Source organism: Phyllobates terribilis, unplaced genomic scaffold (genome assembly GCF_046119375.1).
Source record: "Phyllobates terribilis strain yellow unplaced genomic scaffold, ASM4611937v1 Scaffold_2__4_contigs__length_985480577, whole genome shotgun sequence".
Taxonomy (NCBI): domain Eukaryota; kingdom Metazoa; phylum Chordata; class Amphibia; order Anura; family Dendrobatidae; genus Phyllobates; species Phyllobates terribilis.
This window is the reverse complement of record NW_027362762.1, coordinates 940782035-940805857: the sequence shown is the minus strand read 5'-3', so window position 1 is coordinate 940805857 and position 23823 is coordinate 940782035. Positions and strand designations below refer to the sequence as shown.

Genomic DNA, 23823 nt, shown 5'->3' with positions numbered 1-23823 from the left:
ACATAGAGAGCGCCATAACAAGTATGTAATACTAGGGGGCGCCATAACATGTATATTACACCAGCTGGCACTATAACAAATATGTAACACTATGGGCTCCATGACAGGTATGTAACACCAAGGGACGCTAGCCTATAACAAGTATGTAACACCAAGCAGCACCATAACAAGTATATAACACTAGGGGGCGCCATAACAAGTATGTAACACCAAGCAGCACCATAACAAGTATATAACACCAGGGGGTGCCATAACAAGTATATAACACTAGGGGGCACCATAACAAGTATGTAACACTAAGGGACGCTAGCCCATGACAAGTATGTAACACCAGGGGGCGCCAAAACAAGTATATAACACCAGGGAGCGCCATAACAGGTATATAACACCAGGTGGCGCCATAACAAGTATATAACACCAGGGGGCGCCATAACAAGTATATAATACTAGGGGGCGCCATAACAGGTATATAACACCAGGTGGCGCCATAACAAGTATATAACACTAGGGGGCGCCATAACAAGTATATAACACCAGGGGGCACCATAACAAGTATGTAACACCAGGGGACACCATAACAAGTGTGTAACACCAGGGGACAGCATAACAAGTGTGTAACACCAGGGGGCACCATAACAAGTGTGTAACACCAGGGGACAACATAACAAGTGTGTAACACCAGGGGGCACCATAACAAGTGTGTAACACCAGGGGACACCATAACAAGTGTGTAACACCAGGGGACACCATAACAAGTGTGTAACCCCAGGGGGCACCATAACAAGTGTGTAACACCAGGGGGCACCATAACAAGTGTGTAACGCCAGGGGACACCATAACAAGTGTGTAACCCCAGGGGACAGCATAACAAGTGTGTAACACCAGGGGGCACCATAACAAGTGTGTAACCCCAGGGGACACCATAACAAGTGTGTAACACCAGGGGACACCATAACAAGTGTGTAACCCCAGGGGACACCATAACAAGTATGTAACACCAGGGGGCACCATAACAAGTGTGTAACACCAGGGGACACCATAACAAGTGTGTAACACCAGGGGGCACCATAACAAGTGTGTAACACCAGGGGGCACCATAACAAGTGTGTAACACCAGGGGACAGCATAACAAGTGTGTAACACCAGGGGGCACCATAACAAGTGTGTAACACCAGGGGACACCATAACAAGTGTGTAACACCAGGGGACAGCATAACAAGTGTGTAACACCAGGGGGCACCATAACAAGTGTGTAACACCAGGGGGCACCATAACAAGTGTGTAACCCCAGGGGACAGCATAACAAGTGTGTAACACCAGGGGGCACCATAACAAGTGTGTAACCCCAGGGGACAGCATAACAAGTGTGTAACACCAGGGGGCACCATAACAAGTGTGTAACCCCAGGGGACACCATAACAAGTGTGTAACACCAGGGGGCACCATAACAAGTGTGTAACCCCAGGGGACACCATAACAAGTGTGTAACACCAGGGGACACCATAACAAGTGTGTAACACCAGGGGGCACCATAACAAGTGTGTAACCCCAGGGGACACCATAACAAGTGTGTAACACCAGGGGGCACCATAACAAGTATATAATACCAAGACGTGCCAGACCAAGTATGTAACACCAGGGGGAGCCATAATAAGTGCGTAACACCAAGGGGCGTAAATTACAAGTTTGTGACACCAGGGGGTGGCATAACAAGAATGTAACACCAGGGGGTGCCATAACAAGTATATAACAACAGAGAGCGCCATAATAAGTACGTAACACCAAGTAAATTGCAAGAATGTGATACCAGGGGGCATCATAACAAGTACGTAACACCTGGGGGCGCTATAACAAGAATGTAACACGAGGGGACGCCATAATAAGTATATAACACCAGGTGGTGCCATAACAAGAATGCAATACCAGGTGGCGCCATAACAAGTATGTACCACCAGGGGGCACCATAACAACTATGTAACAACAAGGGGCACCATAACAACCTCTTCTCCACTCCCATGGGCATGGAGAAGAGGGAATATTCATTCTCTTAAGTATCGGGCATGGAGGAGCGCTGAGCCGCGGCTCCTGCTGACAGTGCCCGCTACTAAAGAGAATGCAGATTCACTCCTCTCCACACACATAGTCCCAGCGTGGAGAGGGGTGAATGTGCCGGCAGCAGCAGAAGCTCACCTCGGCGTCTGGGAGCGCTCGCTGCTCAGATGTCGACATGAGCTGCTGGCAGACAGGACAGGCAGCGCTGAGGAAGGAAGGTGAGTATAAGTGTTTATTTTTTGTGTGTGCAGTGATGGGGCCATACATACCAAGATTGGGGGATGAGGAGGCCATACATGCCAGGTTTGCTGGATGAGGGGGCCACACATACCAGGATTGGGGGAAGAGGGGGTCACACATACCAGGATTGAGGGAGGAGGGGGTCACACATACCAGGATTGGGGGATGAGGGGGCCACACATAACATGATGGGGGGATGAGGGGGGCCATGCATGCCAGGATTGGGGGATGAAGAGGCCATGCATACCAGGATTGGGGGATGAGGAGGCCACACATTCCAGGATTGGGGGATGAGGGGGGCCATGCATACCAGAATTGGGGGATGAGGGGGACCATGCATACCACGATTGGGGGATGAGGAGGCCACGCATACCAGGATTGGGGGATGACGAGGCCACACATAGCAGGATTGGGGGATGAGGGGTGCCATGCATACTAGGATTTGGGGATGTGGGGTTCCATGGGTACCAGGATTGGGGGATGAGGGGTGCCATACGTACCAGGATTGGGGGATGAGGGGTGCCATACATACCAGTATGGGGAAATTTACCAGTAGTTGCTGCATTTCCCACCCTAGGCTTATACCAGAGTCAATACATTTTCCCTGTTTTTTGCGGTAAAATTAGGGGCCTCGGCTTATACTTGGGTCGTCTTATTTAAAATATACAGTATTTTAAAATCAGTGAGTATGTGGTACCATAATACTGCAGGACTGTGGGGTGCATTATACTATATGAGGGCTGCATTTTACCTATGGGGTGTGTAATATACTGTATGGAGGACTATGGGGAGTGCATTATATTCTATGGAGGACCATGGGAAGTTCATTATACTATATGGAGGATTATGGGGGGCGCATTATATTATATGGAGGATTATGGGGGGCGCATTATACTAGATGGAGGAATATGGGGGGCGCATTATACTATATGGAAGGCTATGTGGGGCCATTATAATATTTTGAGGGCTATGTGGGGGGCCATTATACTGCATAAAAGCAATTATACGGTGTGAAGGTTTGTGTGGGGTCCATCATACTGTTTGGAGGGCTGTGTGCGGGCCATTATACTGTATGTAGGCCCATTATACTGTATGGAGGGCTGTGTGGGAGTTACCGTTGGGAGATTATACTGTGTTAGGGTCACCATACTTCGCCTTGGGAGTTGAAGTGGGGTACAGTAGGGTCATTATACTGTGCATGTGGAGGCTAATGTGGAGGAATGCACCATGGGGGTATCATACTGTGTTTGGAGGGCACTTTTATTGGCATCATACTTTATGGGGGCAATGAAAGAGGAATCTAGAACTTCAGCAGGAGGAAAATGACTAAGTAAAGACTGGAAAGTTGTGAAGTTGTGAGATCTGCTCTTCTGTGACACAGACACATATTTATTTATTTTTTTTTGGGGGGGGGCAATTAGAGCTTCTGCTATGGGGGCCCATGATTTCTATGTACGCAACTGTAGTCTGGTGATGTATTTATGTAAAGATGGTGGTTCTAGTGACCTATTTAATTACTGATGATGGTTCTGGTGCCATATTCATGTGTCATTGATGTTCTATTTACAGTTCTGTGAAAAAGTGTTTGCCCCCTTCCTGACTTCTTATTGTTTTGCATGTTTTCACAACACAAATTTAAATATTAGACAAAGATAACACAAGTAACCACAAAATGCAGTTTTTAAATTAAGGTCTTTATTATTAAGGGAAAAAGAAATCCAAACCTACAGGACCCTGTGTGAAACATAAATTAACTGTGGTTTATCACATCTTTGGGAAGCTGAGTTCAAGTTCCCAGTGAGAGCTGTTATCCACAAATGGTGAAAATATCGAAAAGTGGTGAACCTTCCCACTAGTGGCCAGCCAACCAAAATTACCCCAAGAGCGCTGCGACGACTCATCCAAGAGGTGAAAAAAGACTCCACAACAACATCCGACAAACTGCAGGCCTCACTTGCCTCAGGTTAAGGTCAGTGTTCATGACTCCATCATATTTAAGAGACTGGGCAAAAATGGCATGCATGGCAGAGTTCCAAGACAAAAACCACTGCTGAGCAAAAAGACCATAAAGGGTCGTCTCAGTTTTGCCAGAAAACATCTTGATGATCGCCAAGACTTTTGGGAGAATACTCTGTGGACTGACAAGACAAAAGTTTAACTTTTTGGAAGGTGTATGTCCCATTACATCTGGTGTAGAAGTAACACAGCATTTGAGAAAAGGAACATCATACCAAGAGTAAAATATAGTGGTGGTAGTGTGATGGTCTGGGGCTGTTTTGCTGCTTCAGGACCTGGAAGACTTGCTGTGGTAAATTGGACCATGAATTCTGCTGGCTACCAAAAAATCCTGAAGGAGAATGTATGGCCATCTGTTCGTGACCTCAAGCTGAAGCGCACTTGGATTATACAGCAGGACAATGATCCAAAACACACCAGTAAGGCCACCTCTGAATGGCTTAAGAAAAGCAAAATTAAGACTTTGTAATGGCCTAGTCAAAGTCCTGACCTTAATCCGATTGAGATGCTGTGGCATGACCTTAAAAAGTCGGTTCATGCTCAGAAACCCTCCAATGTGGCTAAATTACAACAATTTTGCAAAGATAAGTGGGTCAAAAAAAATTCCTTAAGAGTGTTGTAAAAGACTCATTGCCAGTTATCGCAAACAATTGCTGTTGTTGCTGCTAACGGCCCAACCAGTTATTAGGTTTAGGGGGCAATCACTTTTTCACACAGGGCCCTGCAGGTTTGCAATTCTTTTTTCCTTAAAGGGAATCTGTCACCCACTAGAATCATGTGCACAGGCGCCTGGAGGTCACAGTGACTCGCCGGCACCTGCACACAAGATCCCTGCAGTACTATGACTGCATACTACAAAGTACAAGTGCGCCATCTGTAAAAAGCAAAGTGCACAAGACGCGGGATCTGGCCACGGAGACTGCACGTCACAGGAGACTGTGACATGTAGGGGAGGGGGGAAATATTTTAATTACCACAGTAGGCGAGGATTTCTTCCCGTCCTGGGTCCACAAGCATCGAAAATTTCACTGAATAAAAAACCATTTCACAGCAACCAGACTTCTAATATGAGGCATGCAGGTAGGTATAGATTTACATTTCTATCACCTGTATGCCCATATTAGAGGTCAGATAAGTCCCAGGGGGTGACAGATCCGTTTAATAAAGACCTTCATTTAAAAACTGCATCTTCTCTTTACTTGTGTTATCTATGTCTAATATTTAAATTTGTTTTGTGATCTGAAATATTTCAGTGTGACAAACATGCAAACGAATAAGAAATCAGGAAGTGTCAAACGCTTTTTCACACCACTGTATGTACTGATGATGATTTTGGTTTCATATTCATGTTCCAATGATGGTTCTGATGATGAATACATCACCAGAAACATCATCACTACATGAACACATCACCAGAGCCATCAGTAGTACATTAATACAGCACCAGGACAACCATCACTACATGAATATGTCACCACTCACCAGACTAACAATCAGTAGAGGAATATGGCACCAGAACAATCATCATTACATGAATACGTCACTAGAACCACTATCAGTACAGGACTATGGCACAAGAACCACCATCAGTTTTGTTGCAAGGTGTAATTGTTGCATGACAGATGCAAACACAATGTATCCATTTATTTATAATGAGGTCTTTAGTTTCCATTACGGTATCTGCCAAATGCAGGACACCTTAGCTGAAACCAAATGACCCCTATTACAGTTAAGCTATATTAGTTTCCATGACTGTCCTTGGATCTGACATTTCAAATGTAGGATGTCAGGAATGAAAATCGCTATTTGTCCCTGGTATCATGTAAATGGCCCACAGACATTGAATGATTTTATATCTAACTTTGAAATTTCCTCCCTGTTAGCCTCAACCCTAAATTACACCACTTTCTTTCACTTTTGCAGGTATTATTTTATGAAAAATTTAAGAATTCTAGTGGAAGTGGTCGTGACACATTAGAGGGGGGGGTGCTTAGGGGGTCACCCTTATTCTGTACAAATCCATTGAAAAATAAACAGAAATCATTTTGAAGGGGGGTAGTGAACTAAATTAATTCAGTTTCATAAATATGCACACAGTTAAACTAATACTTAAACATACTTTATTGAAGTACCCTTTGAACTTATGACAGCATTCAGTCTTTTTGGGGCAGTAGTCTATCAGCACGGCATATCTAGAGTTTGCAGTCTTTGCCCACTCTTCTTTGCAGTAGCTCCACATCTGTCAGATTACGAGGGCTTCTCAAGTGTACAGCGCCCTCTTCAGATCACCCACAGATTTCTATTGGATTCAGGTCTGGGCTCAGGCTGGGCCATCCCAACATTTTAAACTTCTTCTGGTGAACCCCTTATTTTGTTGATTTGGAGGTCGCTTGGAGTCATCTTCAGCTTGTTAACAAAGGCCTGAAGTTTTTGTTACAAAATTGACTGATATTTGTAACTGTTCATAATTTCGTGCACCTTGACTAAAGCCTCAATACCAGCTGCCAAAAAACAGCCCCAAAGTATAATGCTGCCTCCACCATTCCTCACTGTGGGTATGGTTTTCCTTTGGTGATGCGCAGTGTTGGCTTTTCTCCAAACATACCCTTTGGAATTAGGACCAAAAAGTTCAACCTTGATCTCATCCAACCATAACACATTTTCCCAGGTGCTTTTGGCAAACTTGGTGTAGGTTTTGGCATAACATAGCCAGGCTTGGAGGTTTTTCTTTGTAACAGAAGGTTTCTATTTTGCACCCTACCCCACAGTCAGAACATATTAAGAATACGCAAGACTGCTGTCACATGCAGTACACAACCAGTACTCGCCAGAAATTCCTGCAGCTCCTTTAATGTTGCTGTAGGTCTCTTAGCAGTCTCCTGGACCAATTTCTTTGTTGTGTTTTCATCAATTTTTGAGGCATGTCCAGTTCTAGATAATGTCACTATTGTGCCAAATTTAAGCCTCTTCTTGGTGATGTCTTCACAGTGTTTCATGGTATATCTGATGCTTTGGATATTTTTGTACACTTTTCCTGACTGATAACTTTCAACAATAAGATCCCTTTGTTGTGTTGTAAGCTGTTTGACCATGACTTTTGCTGTAAAATGCAACTCAGAAAATGTCAGGAAAATCCTCCTAGAAACAGTTAAACTTTATTTGAGGTTAATCAGAATCAGTATAAATGAAGGCAGCAATTATTGACTACTATATAACATGAGTGTAATGTGATTAGCTAATACTGAAAAAAATACATGATCAATTATAAGAGGATATTCACACTTATGCAGCCACATTATTTTAGTTTTGTTATTTTCCTCCTCAAAATGATTTGTTTGTTTCTTAATAGATTTGTGCAGATTATGGGCGACATTAAAGGTGGAAAAAGTTCTGAATGATACTTCTTGGTATGATTTGTTTTATTTGACAAAAATCTGTCATTTTAATCGGGGAATATATACTATTTATGGACACTGTAATGTTCTGTAATACAATAAAATGTACCTTTTTACTTGCAGGTGGAGCCAGACCAAGAAACACATAGATTTCGTTCCCTTCTTTTGCATCAAAGAAAGACTCAAAGTCCTGAAAAAAAATAGACTGGTTTTAAAAATTATGTACAGTAAATGTGCAAATATTGAATTACCAAGAAATTTTGGGAGATTTTAGTTCTGAAGTTTACAGAATTGTTAATACAGCTCTGGCATATAAATTGTAACTTGGAAGAAATAAAGGATACGTACTTTATGCACACAGTGACTCCACCAGCAGAATAGTGAGTGCAACTCTGGAGTAAAATACAGGAGGTAACTCAGGATCAGTACAGGATAAGAATTGTAATGTATGTACACAGTGACTGCACCAGCAGAATAGTGAGTGCAGCTCAGGAGTATAATACAGGATGTAACTCAGGATCAGTAATGTAATGTATGTACACAGTGACTGCACCAGCAGAATAGTGAGTGCAGCTCTGGAGTATAATACAGGATGTAACTCAGGATCAGTAATGTATGTACACAGTGACTACACCAGCAGAATAGTGAGTGCAGCTCTGGAGTATAATACAGGATGTAACTCAGGATCAGTAATGTATGTACACAGTGACTGCACCAGCAGAATAGTGAGTGCATCTCTGGAGTATAATACAGGAGATAACTCATGATCAGTAATGTAATGTATGTACACAGTGACTGCACCAGCAGAATAGTGAGTGCAGCTCTGGAGTATAATACAGGATGTAACTCAGGATCAGTAATGTATGTACACAGTGACTACACCAGCAGAATAGTGAGTGCAGCTCTGGAGTATAATACAGGATGTAACTCAGGATCAGTAATGTAATGTATGTACACAGTGACTGCACCAGCAGAATAGTGAGTGCAGCTCTGGAGTATAATACAGGATGTAACTCAGGATCAGTACAGGATCAGTAATGTAATGTATATATACAGTGACTGCACCAGCAGAATAGTGAGTGCAGCTCTGGAGTATAATACAGGAGATAACTCAGGATCAGTACAGGATCAGTAATGTAATGTATATACACAGTGACTGCACCAGCAGAATAGTGAGTGCAGCTCTGGAGTATAATACAGGATGTAACTCAGGATCAGTACAGGATCAGTAATGTAATGTATGTACACAGTGACTGCACCAGCAGAATAGTGAGTGCCGCTCTGGGGTATAATACAGGATGTAACTCAGGATCAGTACAGGATCAGTAATGTAATGTATGTACACAGTGACTCCACCAGCAGAATAGTGAGTGCAACTCTGGAGTATAATACAGGATGTAACTCAGGATCAGTACAGGATCAGTAATGTAATGTATGTATACAGTGACTGCACCAGCAGAATAGTGAGTGCAACTCTGGAGTATAATACAGGAGATAACTCAGGATCAGTACAGGATCAGTAATGTAATGTATATACACAGTGACTGCACCAGCAGAATAGTGAGTGCAGCTCTGGAGTATAATACAGGATGTAACTCAGGATCAGTACAGGATCAGTAATGTAATGTATGTACACAGTGACTGCACCAGCAGAATAGTGAGTGCCGCTCTGGGGTATAATACAGGATGTAACTCAGGATCAGTACAGGATCAGTAATGTAATGTATGTACACAGTGACTCCACCAGCAGAATAGTGAGTGCAGCTCTGGAGTATAATACAGGATGTAACTCAGGATCAGTACAGGATCAGTAATGTAATGTATGTACACAGTGACTCCACCAGCAGAATAGTGAGTGCAGCTCTGGAGTATAATACAGGATGTAACTCAGGATCAGTACAGGATCAGTAATGTGATGTATGTACACAGTGACTGTACCAGCAGAATAGTGATTGCAGCTCTGGAGTAAAATACAGGATGTAACTCAGGAGCAGTACAGGATAAGAATTGTAATGTATGTACACAGTGACTCCACCAGCAGAATAGTGAGTGCAACTCTGGAGTATAATACAGGAGGTAACTCAGGATCAGTAATGTAATGTATGTACACAGTTACATAGTTACATAGTTACATAGTTTATAAGGCCGAAAAAAGACAAGCGTCCATCCAGTTCAGCCTATTTCTTGTGCACAAGATGTAACTCAGGATCAGTACAGGATAAGTAATGCAATGTATGCACTGTAGGGGTTCACTCTCTTTGGCAGCGGTTGAGATAGGCACAGGCATGAAGCTGTCTGGTGCAAAAACAGGTAGATTTATTACAGTCCACAAATCTCCAACACAAAAGAAAAGGAAACAGTCTTTCTCCGGCATACAAATCAGGATAAGGATAAACAATACCGTGTAAATATCCAGCTCTCTGTCAAGACCAGCACCAAGAGGTCCTTCAATTCTTACTCACAAACACCTCAGCTGCCTTAAATAATTTGTTTAATCCCTGGAAGTGGAGAATGGAAACGGACAGTCCCACTCAGCTCTTCTGGTCATTCCTAAAACCCAGACCCAAAATCTGGACCCATTAAAAAAAACTCTCAGCACTAATGGTTCTGGAGCCTATTTTTACCGGGCTTCAGATCACCGAGGCTAACTACCTCAATGACACATATCTCCCGTCCAAGACCTGTACAGCTGCCACCTTACATCCCCCCCTCTACCCAAACCTGGGAGGCTGGGCAGCTTCTGCGGAAATACAATGTACCCGTGACGGCATTCACATCACCGTGCTGTTTCCCGGGTCTATGCTCCACTCTAAAACTAAAGTCCAGCAAAGCTAGGAACCACCTATCACCCTAACCACCCAGCAGGGCATGGTCCAACACTGCCTACATTTTTCGGTCCAAGAAGTAGTTCCTTAATGCCTCCAGTGCCCACTGGATAGACAAACCTTCTCACAGGGGGAACAACTTCCTACTCAGATAGATGACAGGGAACTCCTCCCCGTTAACCTCCTGTGACAAGACAGCACCCAGCCCCAATATCCAACGCATTAATCTGGACTATAAACTCCTTGGAGAACTCTGGAGCCACCAACACTGGCTATCTACAGAGTGCTAATTTATTCTCTTAAAAGGCTCCCTCAGCTTATGGGGACCACTTAGCCATCACTGACATCGTACCTTTTAGGAGGTTCCTAAAAGGGGCTGGTATGGCACTGTTAGGTACAAATCTTCGGTAATAGCTCACGATGCCTAGGAAACCTCTGACCTGCTTCTTCAAAAGGGGTTGTGGCCATTTCTGTATCACTTCTATCTTATATTTCTGGGGTTTGATCATGACCCTGCCTACAACATAGCCCAAAATACTTGGCTTCATAGAATCATAGAATCATAGAATCATAGAATGGTAGAGTTGGAAGGGACCTCCTGGGTCATCTGGTCCAACCCCCTGCTCAAAGCAGGATTCACTAGATCATCTCAGACAGATGTCTGTCCAGCCTCTGTTTGAAGACGTCCATTGAAGGGGAACTCACCACCTCTCGTGGCAGCCTGTTCCACTCATTAATCACCCTAACTGTCAAAAAGTTTTTTCTAATATCTAATCTGTGTCTCCTCCCATTTAGTTTCATCCCATTGCTTCTAGTCTTTCCTTGTGCAAATGAGAATAAAGATGATCCTTCTACAATGTGACAGCCCTTGACATATTTGTAGACAGCTATTAAGTCTCCTCTCAGTCTTCTTTTTTGCAAGCTAAACATTCCCAAATCCTGCAACCGTTCCTCATATAACATGGTTTGCAGACCAGTCACCATTCTGGTCGCTCTTCTCTGAACTTGCTCCAGTTTGTCGATGTCTTTTTTAAAATGTGGTGCCCAAAACTGTACACAGTATTCCAGATGAGGTCTGACCAAAGAGGAGTAAAGACCGATAATGACTTCACGTGATCTAGACTGTATGCTTCTGTTAATACATCCCAGAATTGTATTTGCCTTTTTTGCTGCTGCATCACACTGTTGACTCATGTTCAGTCTATGATCTATTAGTATACCTAAGTCTTTTTTACATGTTTTTCACATGCTTCCCTCATCCTCATGGCGCATTTCTTCAGGTTAATGGTAAAGTCCGCCTTCTTTAGAGTGTCAAGTATCACCTGGACTTTGTTTAGGTGACTTCCCCAATCTTGGTTGAATATCACGATGTCATCTAGGTAGGCATACTTTTTGAGTGCTAAGATCCGATCCATGTCTCTCTAGAAGGTGGCAGGAGCTCCCTGCAACCAAAATGGCATCCTGATGTATGAAAACATCCGTCCAGTGTTGAGAAGGCAGTTTTTTCCCTGGCCTCCTGGGAAAGGTGAATCTGAAATAGCCTTTTGGTGAGATCCAGGGTGGTGATGTACCGAGCCGGTCATAACCATTCAATGAGTTCATCTACGCGAGGCATTGGATAGGTGTCACACTTTGAGACTTCATTGAGCTTCCTGTAATTTTTACAGAATCTCCATTCCCCATCTGGCTTTGGCAAGAACACTATGGGACTGGACCATACACTCTTAGATTCTTCAATGACACCCAGATTCAGCATCCATTTTACATCATTCAAGATCACCTTTCAGCGTTCTTCTTGAATCCGATAAGGCTTCAAGTATTTGCGAACATTAGGCTATGTGAGAACTTCATGCTCTATGACCTTAGTGAGGCCTGGCAACTCAGAGAAGAGGTATCTATTTCCGTGGGTGCATTCGAAACACCAATTGTAGGGGTTCACTCTCCCTGGAAGCGGTCGAGGTAGGTAGGCACAGGCATGAAATTGCTTGGTGCAAAAACAGGTAGATTTATAACAGTCCAAAAATCTCCAACATAAAATGATAGCAAACAGCTTTTCTCCAACGTACACATCAGGATCAGGAAAAACAAAACTGTTTAAAATGTCCATCTCTCTCTCAACTCATGTCAAGAAGACCAGCACCAAGAGGTCTTTCACCTCTCACACCCCCCTGAGGTAGCTCAGCTGCCTTAAATAAGCCGTTCAAACCCTGGAAGTGGAGAATGGGAATGACCAGTCCATCCCAGCTCTTCTGGCCATTCCTAAAACCCAGATCCAAAATCTGGGCCCATTAAAAAAACTCCCAGCACTAACGGTGCTGGAGCCTGCTTTTCCAGGCTTCACATCACCAAGGCTAACCACCTCAGTGACACATATCTCCTGTCCAGGACCTCTCCAGCTGCAACCTTACTGTAGACAGTGACTTCACCAGCAGAATAGTTAATGCAGCTCTGGAGTATAGTACAGGATATAACTCAGGATCATTACAGGATAAGTAATGTAATGTATATACACAGTGACTCTGTGGCACCCTGCTGCGCATTGGTGCCACAGAACCCAGAAGGGTGCATGGATGGACTTCTCCACAAGAGGCCCTCACTACATTCATACACCTCCACCTTCCACCTCAGACCAGCAGATGGAGCCCATTAGGGATATATAAAGGGAGGGTGGAGCCAGGTAGCTCAGTCTGTGAGGAGTTCAGTTACAGTGAAGTCTAGTCTTAGTTTCAGTTCAGTGTTCAGAGAGGAATAGAGCTCAGAGTAAGCTGAGAGCGTGCCAACGCTCAGAGAGCAGTGAAGACGCAGCACGCCAGCTGCCAAGTAGTGAGGGCCCCGAGTGTGGTCGACGGCGAGGAGAAAAGGAGAGTGGAACTCAGGGGGCAGAGGAGCATAGTAAGCTCCCCCCCTTATATATACCGGACACCGGGTCCGCACCTACAGGGACCCCTTTACACCCAGTAGGAACCACCGGAACCCCTGGAGAACTACAGGTCCCTGGTTCACCTAATGCGGATTGCAGTACCAGGGCTAGGAGTCACAGAGGTCCCAGTGTCCAGGGAAAGTGATCTCCAAAGGGAAGGCCCTACCACCAGGTCAGCAGGTTCAGAGAGAGACAGTAACCAAGCTAGGCCCAGCTCCAGGCAGGCCAGAAGCCTAGAGAGTAAAGCAACGGATCAGGATGCCCTATACCTGCTCACCGGGGAGAGTGCAGAAGTGCGCCCTTCACCTGGAGTACCCTGGACCGTGCCTGCAGCATCACCAGTAAAGGTACTGAAGCTTACCCCTGTGTGAGTGTCCATCCCTCCTCCGGGACCGACCTGCCGTCTCTCCCCTGCACCACCATCCAGTACTTCCCCCACGCTGCCCTGAGACACGCTCCACCTGTGGGGAGCCGTCCCATCACAAGCTGCTCTAACATCTGCCTCAGAGGACTGTTGCAGCGCTAGTGATCCTCACCAGACACCACAGGTGGTGTCATGACAAATCCCCTATAAATATCCCCTTTTTGCACTGACCGCCCTGGGTCCCGGACCAGGCCAGCCACCGTGATACCCCCCGACAACCAGAGGCCCGGCTGCCGAGTACCCCACGGCCCTGGGGGCGCGTCAGCTTCACCAGCAGAATAGTGAGTGCAGCTCTGGAGTATAATACAGGATATAACTCAGGATCAGTATAGGATAAGTAATGTAATGTATGTACACAGTGACTGCACCAGCAGAATAGTGAGTGCAGCTCTGATCAGCTGTTGCTCACTGTGGTGATTGTGGGTGTGGTGGCTGCAGATCGTGCTGTGTGCTCCTGAGGTCTTCTCCACCTGGGGATCTGCTCTCTCTCCTACCCAGGGAGGGACTGGGATTCCTGGGATGAGTAATGGAGCCAAGTCCTAGACTTCTGCTTCCCGAACCAGGCAGGCGGGGGGCAGGAGAAACCAGCAACCGGCCTGCACATCGGAGGACTCGGGGGTGAGACGTTCCACCAGGAGTCGCAGCAATGTAGCTCCTACTCTCCCCGGGACTATGAAGACTCCTAGAAACCGCAAGGCTTCCAGCATGGAGGGTAAGCCTGACAGCGTGCATGATGGCGCTCCTTCCGGGGGAAATCTGAGTGTTCACAGAAGTGAGGCCAACTTCACTGAGGAAGGTTGGGGGCTGCAAAGTCCCCGGGAGTCTGTGTCCACCTATGCCTCCCGGGTCATGATCCACCTCTGTGAGTATGAAGATGCGAGTAAGCTCATCAGGAGGCTTCGGGAGGAGCTGCGCTGCACAAGCGCCAAAGTTGCAGGTGCCTCCTAATCAAGGAAGGCTAAACTCAAGGCAGAGGTAAAGAGGCTCACCAGTGAGATTCATTTTCTAGAAATAAGGAAAGCTACCATCAGAGAGCAGAGTGGTCCGTTTAAGGAAAAACTAATTCATGAAGACTGCTTCAGAGAAATGGCTGATAACAGAGAGCAAAGGCAGATGGGGCTGCAGCCTGAGAGCCAGGTGGATGATGAGAGTGATGATGACCAGCAGAAAGCCCCACCTGGCAGCCTGCAAAGTCACCCGCAGGCCATGTGCAGTGAGCTCCCTGCAGGACAGGCGACAATGACATCCGGTCGAAGTTCTGCCGGCTCTGGGGAGGACAGTGACAGCAGCGGCCAGGGAGGGGCGCTAATGGCCGAGATAAAGCTCCTGGAGTCCCCAGTGTGCCTCCAAAACTTCCATCTTGGTGACGATCTACCAGAAGAGGCACCTGGGGGCCATAAAAAGGCTAAGAAGATCAAGCCAAAGCTGCAGGAAGCGGTAAGCTATGTTTATGCCCCCCTCCCTGTATCCCCTGAGTCGGCGACAGGCTCAGCTCGCTGTATAAGCCCCATTGCCCAGCCCAGCCCGGGTTCTGCTGTGGATCCGGTGCAAAGGTGCAGGGAGATTACACAACGTGGTAGTGAGGTGCAGAGCTGCATCTCTGCTTGTGGTAGTGGGGACACAGCAGAAGGTGCATCAGCCGAGAGGCTGGACAGTGATGGCGGCCCGGCGGCGGGCGTTCAGTCAGGCCACGATGCTTTGGTGCGCTCCTCAGTGGGAGGGGGGAGCAGCCCGGTGTCGGGGACAGCTCCGGTAGCCTCGGCGCCTCTGAATGCTGTTGCCGCTGATCACTTAGTTGAGAAGCGGCGGCAGTGTGAGGGGGCTGTCGGGGCTGAACGTTCCAGTCCTCCCACGAAAGTGCTATTTTGTGTTGGTGTCGCTGGTCCGGAGGATCCTGATGCTAAAGATCAGCGGCGCCTCACAGCGGCTAAAGATCAGCGGCGCATTATACCGAATGCCAAACAGAAATTACCGACTGACGATGTGGAGGGCATGACACGCCCCCTGGGCCGTGGGGTACTCGGTAGCCGGGCTGGTCGTTGCTAGGGGAGATGTCACAGTGGCGGTGACCCGGTCCGTGACCCAGGGCGGTCAATAAAAGGGGTTTTAAAGAAAAGAATTATAGTTTTTATGTTTAGTGTTCGTGACGCCACCTGTGGTATGCGGCTATATGGAGTCGCCGCTGCGGAGCAGGTCCTCTGGAGCTGATGTTAATGCAGCAGAGTTGGTTCAGCTCTCCACAGGTAGAGCTAAGCTCCAGAGCGGTGCGGTGATGTTATAGGTGTTGAGGTAGCGGTTGTGGTGCAGTGTAGTGCAGGGGGCGATGGCGCAGCAGTAATAATTTATAGAGACAGTGGGGTGCAGTCTTCCGGATTTACTCACAGTTCTCACTTTGCTCCTGGTTACAACTGCAGATCATAACTTCCCACGTCATGCTGCGTTCAGCGGGCAGGGGTTCAGCAATCTCTCAGGTATTTCAAGAGTGCCTGACAGGACCCCGTTCTATATTCCCTTCTCAGCCGTCTTCCTGCGCTGGCTCTTACCCTTCTTGCCCTGCGCCTCGCAAACAGTGTCCCAAGCCAGTATCCTCGGATATTTCTGGGCAAGCTGGAGTTCCCTGGATCCTATGTGGCTACCTTTTTGGTGACTTGAGTGCGGATGTGGCAACTGCACCCTGAAAGTACAGAAGCCTCCGGTTTCTAGTTGAACTTTGTAATTCTCACTAGTTAGGGGCCGGTCCCCTTCGGCGGCTCAATCCCTCCACCACCTGGTAGATTCAGGCATACGGGTGGCCTCCAGCACTGCCCGTACCACTGGGATCCCTTCTTCACTCCTGGAGCCTTCCCTCTGCTCCCGTTCCTTCCTCCTCTCCTTCTCCTGGGCCTCTCTCACTCAGGCCCGCGCTTCCCTGAGCAGAGCTCCTGCTCCCAACTCTTCCTCTGACTCAATCTCTTCAAACTCAGACCCCTCTAGAATGTTCCACCCTCTCTTTTATATCACTTCTTACTGAGCTCCCCTGAACTACTTCCTCCACCCACACCCACTACATGGTTCCCCCTACTTTGGTTCCCCCCACTCTAGCCAGGGACAGGGCTCAGCAGGAGAGCGACGCATCTTGCCCCTTCTGCCGGTCTGGAGTAGTGTAATGTTGGATGCAGGTGTTAGGGTCCCGGGCAGCACTCTGTCCTTACCTGAGAGTGAGATACCACACCTCTGGGTGAGATGCAGTACCTCTGTGACGACTGAACCCGCAGGGGCGCCACAGGCACACATAAGCCCAGGTGTGAGGTCGCCTCCAGTTCTATGGAGGTGACTGAGCTCCTTGTGCCTGATGATGCTGAGGTCAAAATGTCATCCACCATTATTACTGGTCCAGCAGGAATGAATGTGGTGGTGGGTGTGAATGAGGCCAATCCATTGTCTAGTGGTGTGGTTGCTGGTTTTGTGGAGGGTGAGATGGAGGTGGGTAATAGTGATGCTGTTGGGGCTGATGTAGTCACTGGTCCGGTTGCCCTCCCGGTGGTGGAAACGCCTGTCCAGAGTTATGCCAGTGTCAGCTCCGGGGCAAATAGGGCATCCTCCGCCCTCTCATCTCCGGGCTTTGGGGACGGCATGTTGCAACAGCGCATTCTGGAGGCTCTAAAGAAGGGGGAGAGATCACTAATGGTAGAGGGTCGAGAGGTTGATCTATCCTTCTGGATAGAGAGGCATGACCTTGGGCCTTCCGAGAGCAAAAAGGAGGGGATACAGTGTGGTCCCTCCCAACAGCCGGGCCAGGCAGTGTGCGTAGGAATGTGGTCCGTCTTCGGTGGAGGGGCAGTAATGCATGTCCTCCAAGGTCTAAAGTTGGGGAGCTCCTGCTGAGGATGGGCTTCAAGGCGATTGACATCTACGCCTTGGTACATCCCTATTCCACGCCTGAGTTTGATGTCAGCTTTGTTCGGCCGGAGGGGCTTGAGCTCTTCTGGACGAATTATGAGTTGGCAGAAAATGAGCCCGGTTGGCGAGACTTTGCCATTCAGGCAGTGTCTCGCCAAAACCAGATCAAGAAAGTGACCGTGATGACTCGTAACGAGTCGCTTTCTTGTTATGACATGACATCATGACGTGGCTTGGTCGGTATGGAAAGATGGTGGAGATGGCAAAAAAAACCGAGATGAGTTTGGTATCTGGTCAGGGGCCTGGACGTTTATGGTAAAACTTAAGCGTTCAGGTGGTATGGTTGCCCACATTCCATCATCTGCCTTCCTGGGTAGGGATCGCATCCTGGTCTTCTACCAGGGGCAACCGAAGCGCTGTCACAGGTGCGGCGACCCCACACACTTCAGTTCAAACTGTGCAGAAATGTGCGTTGTGTGGGGGTGTCGGGCATCTTGCTGCCTCTTGTGTGGAGATTAGATGCCACCTGTGTGGTGAGTTAGGTCACCCATTCAGCCGTTGTCCTCGCTCCTTCGCTAATGCAGTCGAGACCCCGGTGGGAGAAAGCCGTGAGGCCGATTCTGATGGGGAGGGGACTAGCAGGGGTGGGGGAGCTGAGGGGCCAGGGAAGAAAAGCAATAAAAAGACGCCTGCCCAGCTGAGGCGTCTAGACGAGCGCAGACAGGTGAGGGAGCGGGGCCAGCCCCGGGCTACTGGTTCAGCCCCTGTCCTGGATGCCAGTCTTGCTGCTGAGGCCCCGAGGGATGATGAGTTGGATGAGGAGGTCAGGAGGATCCACAGGGAGGAAACTGCCTCAGCCTCAGAATCCTCCCATTATGAAAGTATGGATGAGGATAATAAGCGGTGGCTAGAGGACAAGCGTAAGCTCGGCACCAAAAAGAAGAGAAAGAAGGGAGATAAAACATCTTCTCCCGCTCTGACCAAGGTACCTAAGGAAGGTAAAACTGACTCCCCTCTAGTTGGTCTTTCTAACCGGTTCCAAGCCCTTGATAACATCTCTTCCTCTGAAGAGGAGGCTGAGGGTGAAGTTCCGGCTTCGGCGGAGCTTACAGGGGGCGCCGAGTCTCCTTCTCCTGGGGATGCAAGGTCCTTGGGGGGAGGGACGGGCCCAGAGTCCGGAGACGAGGACGAAAAAAGAAGGAAAAATGTGGGAATGGACACCTCTGTGTCATTAAAGAGGGGGAAGGATTCCTCTTCTGAGGCAGAGGATAAGGGGAGTGGGAAGAAGAAAGCCATCTAACTCAATCACTAATGATGGCGGTACCCACTCCGTTGACACTGGCGTCCATTAATGTCGCCAGCATTAAGTCAAATATGGCTAGATTTGCGGCCTTTGATTTTCTCAGCCGGGTTGAAGCTGACATTTTCTTTTTGCAAGAGACCAGGCTGCCAAATATGGCAGAGGTGTTTATCGCTAAGAGGGAGTGGAGACTCGGGCCCTCCTATTGGTCTCTTGCGGCCGAGCCGTATAGCGGAGTGGCGGTCCATTTTACCGCACCGGTAGAATGCCGACGGGTTATTGAGTTAGAAATGGGGAGGTGCCTGATATTAGATGTCCTCATGAAGGGACAAGAGCTCCGGCTCATTAACATCTATGGCCCCCAATCTAAGTGGGACCGGAAGTGTCTCTTTATGAGGATCAAGCCCTACCTTTTTACGAGTTGGCAGGTCATTTTTGGAGGGGAATTTAACACTGTCACGAGGCCCCGGGATAGAGGAGGTTCCAGAGACAAGCTGACATGATAGCGTCGCCCTTAATAGTATAGCTAGTGAGGCTCGCCTGGTGGATGTCCACATCCGGCACACTGCAGGCCACGAGGGGTTCACCTATCATAGAGGTAACTGTAGGTCCAGGATAGACAGGTTTTATTTAAAGGAAGAAGCCGTCTCTTCAGCAGTATCTGTTGTTGAGGTGGAGTTCTCCGATCAGTGTTTGATTTTGTTTTCCCTGAATGTTATAGAGACCCCCTGGATGGGAAGAGGCTTTTGGAGGCTCAATTCGTCTCTCTTGGAAGAAGCGGAGATAAGACAGTCCTTTGAGGATTTTCTTCAGAGCCAGATACCCTTACTGGATCTTTGTAGTGGTAAGTCAGAGTGGTGGGAGATGCTCAAGAAAAGGGTGGCGAGATTCTTCCGCCAGCTCTCAAGCCTCAGGAGCCTGGACAGGTACCACATGTATCGGGGCCTGAGGAGGAAACTCGAGCATCTTGTCTCAACTGGAGGTAGCCACGAGGAGGTCTCCAGAGTGAAATCTTTGCTTATGAGGTGTCAGTATGATAGACACGCATCTTTGGTTTTTGAGAGGGATTATGGGAAGTACCGCTCGCTCGACCCTTACAGAAACTGCAAGATGTCAGTGAATAGTAAAGTTGTTACAGGACTGGTTGACACTGCAGGGTCCCTGAAAAGATCCAGATTAGGGATCCTGGGGGTCGTCAGATCCTTCTACTCGCACCTCTTGGGGAAGAGGGATCTGGATTGGGATGAGATGTCGACTTTTCTGGCTGAAGCCATCCCCGAACCAGGGGTAGACCCCTCTCTTGGCGTTTTGACAGAGATGATCAGGGAAGAGGAAGTTAAGTTGGCGATTGAAGGGCTTGCCCTAAAGAAATCTCCTGGTCCAGATGGCTTAACATCTGAATTCTATAAGACCTTTAAGGACGCCTTGGTTCCCCTCTTGACTGAGGTATTCAATGAGTGTTTTTCCTCGGGCACTCTGCCAAAGTCAATGAGGAGGTCTGCCCTGATCATCTTGTCAAAGGGTAAGGACCCATCTTGCATTGAGAATTGGCGTCCCATAGCGCTTCTCAATGCAGACAGGAAGGTTTTGGCAAAGGTGCTGTTTAATCGGCTGGTGAAATTTGTGCCCCGACTCCTTTCGGGAGCCCAGAATTGCTATGTTCCGGGCCGCAGTACAATTAGTGCTGTACTCTATGTCCGAGAGGTGGTGGAGCAGGGTAGGGCTGGCCACTGGAAGGGGTACATGCTGTCATTGGACCAGGTAAAAGCATTTGATCAGGTTAATCATGAGTACCTCTGGTCTGTCCTTCTGAGGTATGGCCTGCCGGGGGGGGGGGGGTTTGTTGATTGGCTTAAGACCTTGTACGCTGGGGCAGAGAGTTTCCCGCTTGTGAACGGTTGGATTGGCAGCTCTTTTGAGGTTGGATGTGGTGTTCGCCAGGGTTGTCCCTTGAGCCCGCTGCTGTACGTGTTTGCGATTGACCCATTTCTTAGAAGGGTGGAGCGTGGACCGTTGGCTGGGATCGGGATGGACCAGGCAGCACCGGAAACCACTCTGAGAGTGGTGGCGTATGCCGATGACGTCACCATTTTTGTTTCCTCTGATGGGGAGGCAGAATGGCTGATGTCAGAGGTAAATCGCTACTCAGAGGCATCCGGGTCTAAGATCAACCGGGTTAAGTGTGAGAGTCTCTGGCTGGAAGGAGGAGATCCTGGTTTTGATCTCCCGGACACCCTTCCAGGACCCAAAGTCTCTGCAAAAGTTCTTGGCATCGAATTTAGCCAGGGGGATTACCCCAAACAAAATTGGGACTGCAGGCTAGAGATCGCCACTCAGAAGGGTGAACCAATGGAAGGGTTGGTCTTGACCCTAAGGGAAAGGGTAAACCTGATCAAAACTTACCTGCTCCCTTTGCTGATCTATCTGGGCAGTGTGTGCATCTAGCCTGAGCCTCTCTGGACTCGGGTCTACAGTTTGTTCTTCCAACTCTTATGGGGGAATAGACTGAACCTGGTCAAGAGGGAGGTTACTTACCGTACGAGGAGACTAGGAGGGTTGGGTATGGTCAACCCTGTGGTATTCCTTGTGAATACCTTCATTAAGATCAATATTGCAAACCTCTGGAAAGAGAGGGCTCCTCCATGGGTATTCTCCTGTAGGAGATGGTTTCAGCCTTTCTTCCAAGAATGGGAGACAGGAGGGCAAGTGAAGGATCTACGCACACCGCATGGACATCTCCTGGCTTACGCTACCGTGGTTCTGAAGGTAATTCGCCGGTGGGGTCTGGGAATGTGGGAGGTCAGGACTCTGCCGAGGATGCTCCTTGACAAAAGGGTTCTGTTGACCCATTTTCAGAGGCCTCTGGCACTCAGGGATGGCCCAAGTCGGGATCTTGGGGTGGGTCTGCATCTTTTGAAATCTATCAGGATCCCCTCGAAGTTTTGGGACTTGGCTTGGCGCTGCTTCTATGGGAAACTGTGTGTGAGGGACTATCAGAAGTGTAGGAGCTCTGAGGACAGGAACTGTCCTCGGGAGCATTGTGGTACCATGCTGGAAAGCATGGACCACTTCCTGCTTCGTTGTCCCTTTAACACAGAGGTGTACAACAGGATGGGCGCCTCCATTGGCTGGCCCCGGCTGGCCGGTCTCTCTTATGCTGAATGGGCCTATGGAGCATTTGGGGACCTGGGTGGTCGGGACCGCTGCACCTTATTTCTAGTTAGCACAGTGGTTAGGTATCAACCGTGGAACGCACGGTGCTTAGTATCGACGCAACGGAAAATCCTCCCAGTGGACGATGTGTTTAGGACCATACTCGGTGACCTGGTGAAGGTGCGTTCTCTGGAGAATGAGAGACTGGGTACACGAAGGGCCGCTCTCCTCTGGAGGGGCTTTTCTTTTAGTGTGCCCTAGTCTGGTCATCTCCTCTCCTGGTGGTGGGCTGCTGCTGACACCATAGATTTTTGTTTTGTTTTGAGTAGTAGACAGTGATGTAGGGATGCAGGCACCGAACTTGGGCTTTGTTAGTTGTGGTTATTGTATTGTCTGTTTATTGTATTGTTTTTTTCTGTATATATTGTATATAAGGATATGGATTTGGGTTGGGTGGATATGTTAGGTTGGGTGGTGGGAAAAGGGGGGAGGTGGGTTCATCTTGTGGGGCTTTGAGACACTGAGTATTTGGGTGAAAAACTGGCACTGCCTGATCTGGCTTATGGACGTTGGACATGGACTGAGGCATGAGACGCAGGACCAGCTCTCAGGTCAGTGCTGGGATTGGGAATGGTGGGCTTGAGTGTGGGGTGTTTTGTTTAGTCTTGTATATATTTGTATAGTTAGTATTTATTTTATATTAATTAAAAAAAAAAGTATGTATATATTTTGTCAGCTATTGTTTATTTTGTTTATGTTTATTTTATTTATTGTTTGTGGCTATTATTTTCTTTGGTGACCGGACCAGAAGTCTGTAATATGAGTAGTTATTATTGTGTATATATGTATAATATGTGTGTGAGGAGAGAGGGAGCGGCTGGGCCAGTTCATTACATTGTTTATTTTCTGGTTATTAATTTTGTTATGTTTCTGTTATTATTATTGTTATGTTTTTCATTTTTATAATAAAAGATCTACAGGATGTAACTCAGGATCAGTAATGTAATGTATGTACACAGCAACTGCACCAGCAGAATAGTGAGTGCAGCTCTGGAGTATAATACAGAATGTAACTCAGGATCAGTAATGTAATGTATGTACACAGTGACTGCACCAGCAGAATAGTGAGTGCAGCTCTGGAGTATAATACAGGATGTAACTCAGGGTCAGTACTGGATAAGTAATGTAATGTATGTTCACAGTGACTCCACCAGGAGAATAGTGAGTGCAGCTCTGGAGTATAATACAGGATGTAACTCAGGATCAGTACAGGATCAGTAATGTAATGTATGTACACAGTGACTCCACCAGCAGAATAGTGCGTGGAGCTCTGGAGTATAATACAGAATGTAACTCAGGATCAGTAATGTAATGTATGTACAGTCATGGCCAAAAGTTTTGAGAATGACACCAAAATTATATTTTCACATGATCTGCTGGCCTCTGGTTTTTATTAGTGTTTGTCTGATGTTTATATCACATACAGAAATATAATTGCAATCATATTATGAGTACCAATAGGTTATATTGACAGTTAGAATGAGTTAATGCAGCAAGTCAATATTTGCAGTGTTGCCCCTTCTTCTTCAAGACCTCTGTAATTCTCCCTGGCATGCTCT

General features: G+C 47.4%; 1 protein-coding gene across 1 annotated transcript in view; it reads right to left on the bottom strand.

Annotated features, from left to right (window-relative positions):
* Nucleotides 1-23823, bottom strand: part of SH3BGR (SH3 domain binding glutamate rich protein) — a 55069-nt gene that overhangs the window by 17566 nt on the left and 13680 nt on the right. Inside the window, exon 3 of the mRNA XM_073668429.1 lies at nucleotides 7813-7893. Coding sequence (XP_073524530.1) covers nucleotides 7813-7893 — 81 coding nt within the window. The remainder of the gene's footprint in view (nucleotides 1-7812; nucleotides 7894-23823) is intronic.